The 12290-nt window shown below is 42.1% G+C and overlaps 1 protein-coding gene across 2 annotated transcripts in view; it reads left to right on the top strand.

The window, feature by feature from the left end:
- Positions 1 to 18: 18 nt before the first annotated feature.
- The window catches only part of LOC122939810, a 30013-nt gene continuing 17741 nt past the window's right edge, over positions 19 to 12290 (top strand). The window contains exons 1-5 of one of the 2 annotated variants that reach the window (XM_044295980.1): positions 19 to 183; positions 4618 to 4715; positions 4806 to 4866; positions 5135 to 5232; positions 7620 to 7728. In XM_044295980.1, the coding sequence (XP_044151915.1) occupies positions 4659 to 4715; positions 4806 to 4866; positions 5135 to 5232; positions 7620 to 7728 (325 nt within the window). In that variant the 5' untranslated portion in view covers positions 19 to 183; positions 4618 to 4658. The remainder of the gene's footprint in view (positions 184 to 4617; positions 4716 to 4805; positions 4867 to 5134; positions 5233 to 7619; positions 7729 to 12290) is intronic. The other variant, XM_044295979.1, reaches the window with a different exon arrangement.

Here is a 12290-nt window from a genome sequence, read left to right as displayed (position 1 = left end):
TGAGTAAGCGAGAAAACGCAAGACCGGAAGTTGATCTACATATCCCTAGAGGGAGCTCATTGGAACGCAGAATTCAGGCAGCGGGTGGAACGCAAAACCCGGAAGTGAAAGTGGTGGCTCGTCACAATGTCGATATTTCCAGTTCCGGTGATTTAATCAACAAGAGCAGCGAAGCTTCTCTGTGTAAGTACACATATTATATGTGAAATTCACTGCAGGACACATTACGTGGTGGCCATTCCTGTCATCCCGGTTATTTTCACAGTGTGCTGGAGAGAAGTGAAGTCACGCCATTAAATGTCCACATGATGTGGACAACAGAGAATTCCCCTGTAGTAATTCATGTTAAATCGCATTATACAGAGAGGAGGTGATGGTGTTCTATTACATCCAGGTTCTATGGAGAAATCAACATTTTATTCAACTCTCCTCCAAAGTCATAGATATTATTTTATTCCTCATCTTTCCATTAAAGAGGCTTTCCCTATCACAGAGAACCTTGTTAACACGAGAGACTCTCCGCTGTGGCTCATATATGATGTACATATGCACACACGTTGTCTTGATGGAACTAAACCTTTAAAGGGGTCATCTGACATTAGGTGTTGGAAGACACCCGGTAGGTATCATGCATGTATGATATTCTAGGCAATAGGACCCATACACCATATCTGGTGTGCAGCAGTACCTCCATGCACAATGTCAGATCCATCTTTCGTAGACTGCATTAGAATACATAGCTTGCTGTCACCTGCACAAAATAGAAGTATGATTAACCCCATCTTCTATATGATAAATGCGTTTAGTTTTTTTTCCCACCTTTTAGATATTGTTGTCCTAACCTCCAAATAGTTAATCGGTATGATGCTGGTAGGGGTCCGGCACCCTCTCCGATCAGGTGTTTGTGGCAGGAGCCTGGAAACATACCAGTGAACTGAGGGTGAAGCAGAAGGCTTTGTCCCCTGTGTAGTGGCCATACCGCAGCTCATCTGCCAATGGGATCTCCATCCAATGTTATGTTTCCAGTGCCGACAGCTGATTAGTGGGGATAAGGGTGTCAGCACCCTGCAGAACTGATATTTATGGCCTATCAGAAGGTTGGTTCAAAAGTATCTAAAAGGTGGACAACCCCTTTAAATAATAGTAAGTCCAGCACTGTACTTTGGGGTGCACCAAGTAACGTCGACAGGGACCAATCAGAATAGGAATCATTTACCATCACTCTTGATATGGGCATTGTGCCAATTTTTGGTCCGTTATAGTCACAGACCAAGGAGACTGGTGTCTCGAAGAATTATACTAGTTTAGAGACATTTTAACCAGAAACCATTAATTTTTTTGGGCTGTGGTACTTGTTCTGCTCAAGAACAAATCTGAGATCATCTATGAGTTCCAATGAAATGTCTCACTGGCTTACACAACATATATGTAGAGTATTCACCCCTCTCAACAAGCAAGTTCAGGAGTGATAACTTTCTGAGGGATACTCCGAAAGCAGAGGGTTTGAAGTGGAGAAACTATGGCTAGTTTCTGGAGTTCTCCCACATATTCCGGCACATTCACGCGGCCTATTTCAACAGACAGCCCCATACAATGCAAGGAGGATGCGTTTTTCAGAACAGCATCTGTGAAACGTCTGTTTTGCCATGCTTAATTGCTTTTCTCTTTTTTTTTTTTTTGCATGGTCATGTGAATGTACAGAATCAAAGACAGAATGGGGGGTTCAAGCTGTATTTGTACTTCATTGTACTTCTTCCGAAATCCCTGATGGTCAGTTGTAGTGGCCACAGAAATTTGTGTGTCTGATCAACATTTAGTACATGGACAGTCCACCCAACCTGCAGTCATAGACCAAAACAGGCTCATAGACCAAAACAGACACCCCTCCCTTCCTCAAATATGACTTCCATATGCCTTAATTAAACAGGATTTCTCAACTCCGGTCCTCAGGACCCACCTACCAGTCATGTTTTGAGGATTTCCAAGGGTCGATCTATTTCACGCAGTCAATCTCTGGCGCCCCTACACACAGGCCTCAGATTGAGCCTCGATCACACCCTGACACAACCTCTCATGCACCCCAACACACTGCCACCATCTATAACATGTAAATCAGTACACCCATTAATTAAGGGCTCATAGAAAACCCCACAGCGCCCCACTCACAAGCAGGCTCACAGTAGCACAGGTCACACATATAGAAAATACATGGCACCGCAAACCGCACTCATACACTTAAAAAAATTTAGGTTACTGGGCTCGTTCAGGGCACAAGGCAAAACCATTAAAGATGTGCTTTAATGTACTAAAAAAGTACAGTACTTAGTTACAAAAAGTTAAAAGATATAAGACATACATAAACGTGCACAAGGATAACTTACTCAACGAATTGTGCGGTCAGAGTTCCTTCTGGTTTCCAGGGACAGGAGGAAAGTGGAGCACAACCCAATGTTGATCGGATCCCCAAATTGTGTCAAAGAAATGTTCCCAATAGTTCATTTTTATCCCCATTCGGCAGAGGGTGGAGCTAAGAGGAGTATCCCTCCTATTGTGTCCCAGCCTTCTGGGATGGCCCTCATTACCTGTGCAGGCTCCACCTCTTACTCAGCTGGCAGACATGATATATTATTAAAACATGGCTTCCCCTCCACACTAATGGATATTCAGGACCCAACATGTTTTAATAATGTATATTCTATCTGGCTGATCATTTTAATCCCACACATGACCGGTGTGGTTGTCCCAGAATGTGAGATACTGGTTATGTGGGAATGCTGGTTGTCACGGATGGCATGTTTAGACCCCCTACGATGCTGACATCACGTGGAATACAATGATCACAAATGTTAATTATTATTTCATCCTCTGGCACTGTGTTTAAAAAGCCTCTGGACCCCTGCGGGGTGAGGTTCCAGGCTGTCTGAGTGGCTGCATTTCCAGGAACCTGTGAGGTCCCATTACAAGAGCAGAGTCCAGGACGGAAAACCACGCTCCCACATATTTCCTGCAGAAAACTCGCTCGTCTGAAATGTAACAGCCTGCAGAATAGTGATGAATAAACTTGTTGCGTGTACCGTACAGCAAACAGCGGATTATGTATCCTAAAGTGGGGAAAGGACCTCATATAGTTATGTAAAAAAGTTAGGACTGTCCTAAAACAATGAGGTAAAACTGGAAAACAAAACAAAACCCTGCTTCCTCAAGGAGGGGCTAATTACTAATGAATTCAAGGGGTTGGCCAGTTTATATTACTGGCTGCACATGTGCTGCCAACATCACATACATGCAACTAGTAATAATCATTAAAGGGTTTTCCAAGAGTTTTTTTTACTGATGACCTATCATCTGGATAGGTCATCAGTATCTGATTGGTGGGGGTCTGACACTCATCAGCTGCCTTCTCGCAGGTCAACAAGCACATCATCATACATTGCATAGCGGCTGCGCATGGTATTGTACTCAGCCCCATTCACTTTTATGGGGCTGAGCTGCTCCTAGGCCACATGATCGATGAACGTGTCATCACTGGCCTAGGAGAAGCAGAGAGAAGATCGAGGTCACAGATACACCAGTACTGTCTCGAACAGCTGATCATCGGAGTTGTCGGAACCCCACCGATCAGATAAATCAGGAAAAAAATCTCGGAAAACCCCTTTAATAAACTATCGACACTGATGAATAATTCATGTTTGTATGCATGTCCACTGACCGGTGTGATGGCGCTGTGCTGGGAACATGGTCAGTCCTGGAGGATCCCGTCCATCAGCGGCCTCCAGTCATTTACACTGAGGATGGACAATGTGGATAGGGGGTAACTTTTTATAATTGCATTTTACTCATTATAGGCTAAAAATCTTTTTTTTTTATTGGTTTTTATTAAAAATATTGAGCTGTTCTGTCACAAAGGGTTAACTGTTTTTCTAGCTGTGTGAATGGTACTTTCACTTTATGCAGGTCATCTAATAACCTTATCTCTAAATTACAAAGAGGTCATAAACACTTATTTAAAGGGGTTGTCCAGGTTCAGAGCTCAATCCGGACACAACCCAATCTGCACTCATTCACCATGAATGAGTGGCGCATCAGAGCTTTCCACACTCGATGCTCCCTAATGCAGGGCAAGGGAATTTTCTTGAGATCCAGTGACGTACCAGGCTCTCCATGAGTAATATAGGCAGAGGCTTCCACCTAGCCCAGTGACGTCACCGGCACTAATGGACATTCTTTAGTGCAGCCCATCAGAGCCGGTGATGTCACCCGGATCACTGCTAGGCAGAAGCCTCCGCCTAGCAGTGTCCAAATGCAAACAAACCGCCTCTGTCCTGCTCAATGCAAGAGGGAGCTTCGGAGCGTAAATAGCTCTGATGCTTAACTCATTCAAAAAAAAAATGATTTTTGCCTCATACTGAGTACAATGCAATAATAAAAACAAATTGCCCCTAAAGGTGTACATAGCCTTTAATGTTTCTGGAATACCCCTTTAAGCTATATACTCGGCGTAATCAATCTGATGAAAATACTTAATTCGGCCCAGGAACCCATGGCTTACATTTTATTCCCGATGTGTCAGTGTAATGCCAATGTGATAAATTGAACTTTTTTTTCTTATATTTTCAGCCCTATCATTTTACCTTATGCCACTACTGTACTGACTGGCAATGGACGATAAGAAATGTAAGAAGCAGAAGGCGAATTTCACTTTTCAGAAAACACAGGTAAATGAACCGAGTGCAGCTATTACATCTACACGTATTTCTTATTAAAAGTTGTGGATAATTACAAATATTGTTGCATTAAATATATAGGGTGAATTTCATAGGCTTGTGAAGATCAAGGAGGAGGAAGAACCTACAGATATTAGCACAGGTGAGTTTTTACATTGCAGATCTCTATAGTGTCCAGCAGGGGGCATTATTAACTTTTCCGGGGTTTCCAGGGTTTTATTCTTCCCTCACTTACTTGTTGGTGGAAGAGGCCTGGCAATATCTCGTGGGTCATGGGATGGCAGGCATGCATTAATGGGTGTTTTCATTGATCTCTTGAATGACAGAGAATATGTAAGTGAGCCTGGAGTGAGCAAAAGCTGGATATTCACATAAACAGTGTGTCAAGTCATGATGTGTGTTTTCCACAGATTGCTCCAGTAACAGAAATTCACCAGAAACATGTCCGACTCCTCGCTATTCACAGAACCGCACAGAGGAAGCTTTTCCAGCTGACAAACCTATTAAGGTATAAATAAGTGACAGAGCATAGGACTGAAGATCAAGTAAAATCCCTTCTTTATTGTATTTATGTTAAAGGGGTTGCAGATATTAAAACTTTATTGTTCTCAGCCATGTGGGCACATATTAACGTGGAACCTACACAGATGCCTTCAGGTGCCAAGCGCACATGTAAGGCTACTTTCACACTTGCGTTCGGAGTGGATCCGTCTGGTATCTGCACAGACGGATCCGCCCCTATAATGCAAACGCTTAGATCCGTTCAGAACGGATCCGTTTGCATTACCATGAACAAAAAAATTTTTTTTTGTTTTGTTCATGATAGTGCAAACGGTTTGATTTTACATTGAAAGTCAATGGGGGACGGATCCGTTTGAAAATTGAGCCATACTGTGTCAACTCCAAACGGATCCGTCCCCATTGACTTACATTGTAAGTCTGGACGGATCCGTTTGCCTCCGCACGGCCAGGCGGACACCCGAACGCTGCTGAGCGGAGGACAAACGCTGCCAGACTGATGCATTCTGAGCGGATCCTTATCCACTCAGAATGCATTAGGGCAGTACGGATCCGTTCGGGGCCGCTTGTGAGAGCCTTCAAACGGAACTCACAAGCGGAGCCACGAACGCAAGTGTGAAAGTAGCCTAACAGGTCAGCCAGTTTCATAGGTACAAAACTGCTGACAGATGCCCTTTATGTAGAAGCCTTGGGAGTCTGAAGAAGTTCAGGGTTGCAGATCAGCAGCACCCCTGAATAAGGGAGGTGAGATAATCCCTTTAAGTAATAATTCCAATCATGTCTCTTGCATCAAGCCTCAAGATGGAGTCCAGGGTTATATATATTTTTTACCCTAGAAGTTGATCATTGTCACCCACCTGCGTAATGTACTCTGTATGACTTGTCACGTGAAGTGGGCATGACAACTGCCCTTAAAACTTTTCTCTTGACCTCTTTCCATTTCATGGGACTTTTCCTGCTCATGCTGCTGAAATAACAAAATAAAGTGAATCCCTTTATTTCCTCAGCACTGTTTTAATGCTGTACAATATAACTACTGTAATATTGCCCCCTATGTGCAAGAATATACCGTAAGTACTAGAATACTGACCCATATGCGCAATTCTGTAACTGCTATAAAACTCACCCCATGTACAAGACTTTAACTACTAAAAGGCTATTTTATGAATCTAAATGCTCAGATCGTGTTGCATCCTTAGTTTAAGGTTAAAGTTTAAAGGGAACCTGTCACCGGGATTTTGTGTATAGAGCTGAGGACATGGGTTGCTAGATTGGCGCTAGCACATCCGCAATACCTAGTCCCCATAGCTCTGTGTGCCATTATTGTGTAAAAAGACCGATTTAATACATATGCAAATTAACCTGAGAGGAGTCCTGTCCCTGACTCATCTCACATACAGGACACATCGCAGGTTAATTGTTATATGTATCAAATCAGTTTTTTTACACAATAAAAGCACACAGAGCTCTGGGGACTGGATATTGCGGATGTGTTAGCGCCCATCTACCAACCCATGTCCTCAGCTCTATACACAAAATTCCGGTGACAGGTTCCCTTTAAGTCACAGTTTTTCACTGTGGTTGATACATTGTGATGCAAAAGTGGCAACCCTTTTTTTATTACAAACTTTTGAACATTTGTCTATGCAATTGACCATTAAAGACATAACATGGATGGCATCCGTGTTATGTCCATGGCTTTTACAGACCCATACACTTGTATGGGTGAGTTTGGTCCACAAAATAGACCAAAGTAGTGCATGTCTCTGTAGTTTTTCCACTAAACTATGGTCAGGGGAAAAACAAGGATATGTGCATAATCACACTAAAATCATAGGATACGTGTTCAATAATATAACTGCTATAATAGTGCGCCTATGTACAAGAATATACTACTTCCTTCTATGTACAAGACTAAAACTACTATTATACTGTCCTCTATGTACAAGAATATAACTAGTATAATACTGCCCTCTATGTACAAGACTGTAACTACTATAATACTGTCCTCTATGTACAAGAATATAACTACTATAATACTGTCCTCTATGTACAAGAATGTAACTACTATAATACTGTCCTCTATGTACAAGAATGTAACTACTATAATACTGTCCTCTATGTACAAGACTATAACTACTATAATACTGTCCTCTATGTGCAAGACTATACTATAATACTGTCCTCTATGTACAAGACTGTAACTACTATAATACTGTCCTCTATGTACAAGAATGTAACAACTATAATACTGCCCCCTATGTACAAGAATGTAACTGCTAGTATACTGCCTTCTATGTACAAGAATGCAACTGCTAGTATACTGCCTCCTATGTGCAAGAATAAAACGTGTTTTCTTCCATTTGTGTTACTTAGGAAGAAAATCTGAATATTGTGATAGTTGATATTGGTCCAGAGATACAAAAACAAAATGAAAGGCCTGTGAGGATTAAGGAGGAAGAAATTCCAGCAGACATAAGCCCTGGTGAGTAATAATACTAAGATATGGTAAAACTCCAGTGCTGTATATCACATGAGGGTGCCAATATTTTATTTTATATCTTTGGAAAGCCAGGAATTGAATGCTGTATATGTCACTGGAAAGTAGGCAATCACTATGGATTCTACAGTCCTGATCAAAAGTTTAAGACCACTTGAAAAATGGCAAAAAATCATATTTTACATTGTTGGATCTCAACCACCTCAGCCCCCCTAGCTTAAACACCTTTAATGACCAGGCCACTTTTTACAATTCTGCACTACACTACTTTCACCGTTTATTGCTCTGTCAGGCAACTTACCACCCAAATGAATTTTACCTCCTTTTCTTCTCACTAATAGAGCTTTCATTTGGTGGTATTTCATTGCTGCTGACATTTTTACTTTTTTTGTTCTTGATCGAAATTTACAGATTTTTATTTTTTTTTGCAAAAAATGACATTTTTCACTTTCAGTTTAAAAAAAATAAAAAACAACATTTCTATATAAACTTTTCTCAAAATGTAATGTTCTACATGTCTTTCATTAAAAAAAAAATGGTTTGGGTAAAAGTTATAGCCTTTACAAACTATGGTACAAAAATATGAATTTCCGCTTTTTGAAGCAGCTCTGACTTTCTGAGCACCTGTCATGTTTCCTGAGGTTCTACAATGCCCAGACAGTAGAAAAACCCCCCACAAATGACCCCATTTCGGAAAGTAGACACCCTAAGGTATTCATTGATGGGCATAGTGAGTTCATAGAACTTTTTATTTTTTGTCACAAGTTAGTGGAAAATGATGATTTTATTTATTTATTTCTTACAAAGTCTCATATTCCACTAACTTGTGACAAAAAATGAAAACTTCCTTGAATTCACTATGCCCCTCACAAAATATCTTGGGGTGTCTTCTTTCCAAAATGGGGTCACTTGTGGGGTAGTTATACTGCCTTGGCATTTTAGGGGCGCTAATGCGTGAGAAGTAGTTTGAAATTCAAATGTGTAAAAAATGACTTGTGAAATCCTAAAGGTGCTCTTTAGAATTTGTGCCCCTTTGCCCACCTAGGCTGCAAAAAAGTGTCCCACATGTGGTATCGCCGTACTGAGGAAAAGTTGGACAATGTGTTTTGCGGTGTCTTTTTACATATACCCATGCTGGGTGAGAGAAATATCTCTCTAAAATGACAACTTTGTATAAAAAAATGTGAAAAGTTGACTTTTAGAGAGATATTTCTCTCACCCAGCATGGGTATATCTAAAAATACACCCCAAAACATGTAGCCCTTCTTCTTCTGAGAACGGCGATACCACATATGTGACACTTTTTTGCAGCCTAGGTCGGCAAAGGGGCACAAATTCTAAAGAGCACTTTTATGATTTCACAGGGCATTTTTTACACATTTGGATTTCAAACTACTTCTCACGCTTTAGGGCCCCTAAAACGCCAAGGCAGTATAACTACCCCACAAGTGACCCCATTTTGGAAAGAAGACACCCTAAGGTATTCGCTGATGGGCATAGTGAGTTCATAGAAGTTTTTGTCACAAGTTAGCGGAAAATTATGTGTTTTTTTTTAGTTTTTTTTTTTCTTACAAAGTCTCATATTCCACTAACTTGAGACAAAAAATAAAAACTTACATGAACTCACTATGCCCATCACGAAATACCTTGGGGTGTCTTTCCAAAATGGGGTCACTTGTGGGGTATTTATACTGCCTTGGCATTTTAGGGGCCCTAATGTGTGAGAAGTAGTTTGAAATCCAAATGTGTGAAAAATGCCCTGTGAAATCCTAAAGGTGCTCTTTAGAATTTGTGCCCCTTTGCCCACCTAGGCTGCAAAAAAGTGTCACACATGTGGTATCGCCGTACTCAGAAGAAGTAGGGCAACGTGTTTTGGGGTGTATTTTTACATATACCCATGCTGGGTGAGAGAAATATCTCTCTAAAAGTCCATTTTTTTTTAAACAAAGTTGTCATTTGACACAGATATTTATCTCACCCAGCATGGGTATATGTATAAAGACACCCCAAAACACATTGCCCAACTTCTCCTGAGTACGGCGAAACAACATGTGTGATACTTTTTTGCAGCCTAGGGGCGCAAAGGGGCACAAATTCCTTTTAGGAGGGCATTTTTAGACATTTGGATTCCAGACTTCTTCTCACGCTTTAGGGCCCCTAAAATGCCAGGGCAGTATAAGTAAATACCCCACATGTGACTTTGTAAGAAAAAAAATAAAATCATCATTTTCCGCTAACTTGTGACAAAAAATAAAAACTTCTATGAACTCACTGTGCCCATCAGCGAAGACCTTAGGGTGTCTTCTTTTCAAAATGGGGTCATTTGTGGGGTGTTTGTAATGCCCTGGCATTTGAGGGTCTCCGCAATCATTACATGTATGGCCAGCATTAGGAGTTTCTGCTATTCTCCTTATATTGAGCTTGAGATTTTTTTTTTCCGTTCAGCCTTTGGGCTGAAAGAAAAACTGAATGGCACAGATTTCTTCATTCGCATCGATCAATGTGGATGAAAAAATCTCTGCCCAAAAAAAAAAAAAGGGAGGGGAAAGGCGTCTGCCAGGACATAGGAGCTCCGCCCAACATCCATACCCACTTAGCTCGTATGCCCTGGCAAACCCGATTTCTCCATTCACATCAATCGATGTGGATGAATAAATCATTACCAGGTTTTTTTTGTTTTGTTTTTTATATACAAAGTGTTTGCCAAAGCATATGAACACCACCGCCCATTCTCATAAGCATCGGCAAACATATCTTTTTTACCGCAGAGGAGAAATCTCGTCTTGCAGCGTGTAATCTGACAGCAGCGCAATGCTTCTGTCAGAATGCACATCAGTGCTGCAGCTGGTCCATCGGTTGGTCCACCTAGAAGGTAAAAAAAAAAGAAAAAACCAGGCCGCAACACAATAAATTTATTAACATGAACTTTATAATAACATTTGAACAGAACAAAATCAACTTTTATGAACTTTGGAAACAGAACATTAACTTTTTTGCTTACCGGTGATTTTATTTTATTTTTTTACCTTTTATAGGACAAACCTCTCCTTCCCCATGGGACAATGTGCAAAGCGCAAATCGCCCAGAGATGTGGCGAAGTACATTATGCACTTTGTCCCAGGTGAAAGGAGGGGTTTGCAGTAGTTCTGTGTGAATGGGCCCTAATAGCCCTGTGTGCCTGTCCTGGTGAGATGCAATCCCTATGCCAAGTGTACCTGTGTGTGGTACTTCCGGAAACACTCCCCTAAGCATAGGGCAGGGTGGTCAGGGCAGTCAGGACAGAAATAGCGGGTGTCACACCTTATTCTACTCCTGCTTCAGACACGACATTTTTTTCGGGGTGGCAGTTGGTTTGAGGTACCGGCAACACTGGGGAAATGTTGCTCGTGTAGACGGCTCACTACACTGGTGGTTGGGGCCTCAGAACCTCCTGGATGATCTCTTCCTGAAATTTGAGGATGGATCTTGTTCTCCCAGCCTTACTGTAGAGAACAAAACTATTATATACAGCCAATTGAATCAAATATACAGACACCTTCTTATACCAGCGTCTGATTCTGCGGGAAAGTAAATAGGGAGCCAACATCTGGTCATTGAAGTCCATCCCTCCCATGAGCGAATTATAGTCGTGCACACAGAGGGGCTTTTCAATGACACTGGTTGCTCGTTCAATTTGGATTGTCGTGTCTGCGTGAATGGAGGAGAGCATGTAAACGTCACGCTTGTCTCTCCATTTCACCGCGAGCAGTTCTTGGTTACACAAGGCAGCCCTCCCCCTTGGAAGACGGGTGGTAACGAGCCGTTGGGGGAAGGTCTGTTCTAGGAACAAATGCCTGAAGAGGGGCACACTTGTATGGACAGTCCCAGACTGTCTTCCCACTGCTCCCCAGGTAGTCAGGGCAACCGACCGGCTCCAGGGTCTGATCTTTACCCTCATAGACTTGAAATTTGTGGATATAGCCTGTGGCCCCTTCACAGAGCTTATACAATTTGACCCCATACCGGGCGCGCTTGCTTGGGATGTATTGTTTGAAGCCAAGGTGCCCGGTAAAATGTATAAGGGACTCGTCTACGCAGATGTTATGCTCAGGGGTATACAAATTTGCAAATTTGGTGTTAAAGTGGTCTATGAGGGGCAGAATTTTGTGGAGCCGGTCAATAGCTGGGTGGCCTCTGGGACGGGAGGTGCTGTTGTCGCTAAAGTGCAGGAAACGCAGGATGGTCTCAAATCGTGTCCTGGACATGGCAGCATAGAACATGGGCATGTGATGAATTGGGTTCATGGACCAATATGACCGCAATTCATGCTTTTTTGTTAGGCCCATGTTGAGGAGAAGGCCCAGAAAAGTTTTAATTTCGGAAAATTGGACGGGTTTCCACCGGAAAGACTGGGCATAAAAGCTTCCCGGGTTGGCGGCTATAAATTGAGTGGCATATCGATTTGTTTCTGCCACAACTAAGTCCAACAGCTCCACAGTCAAGAACAGCTCAAAAAACCCCAGTGCCGAACCGATCTGAGCTGTCTCAACCCAAACTCCAGACTGGGC

The sequence above is a fragment of the Bufo gargarizans genome, chromosome 6 (genome assembly GCF_014858855.1).
Source record: "Bufo gargarizans isolate SCDJY-AF-19 chromosome 6, ASM1485885v1, whole genome shotgun sequence".
Lineage (NCBI taxonomy): Eukaryota > Metazoa > Chordata > Amphibia > Anura > Bufonidae > Bufo > Bufo gargarizans.
The sequence above is the reverse complement of the archived record's forward strand: the minus strand, read 5'-3'. Positions and strand labels throughout refer to the sequence as shown.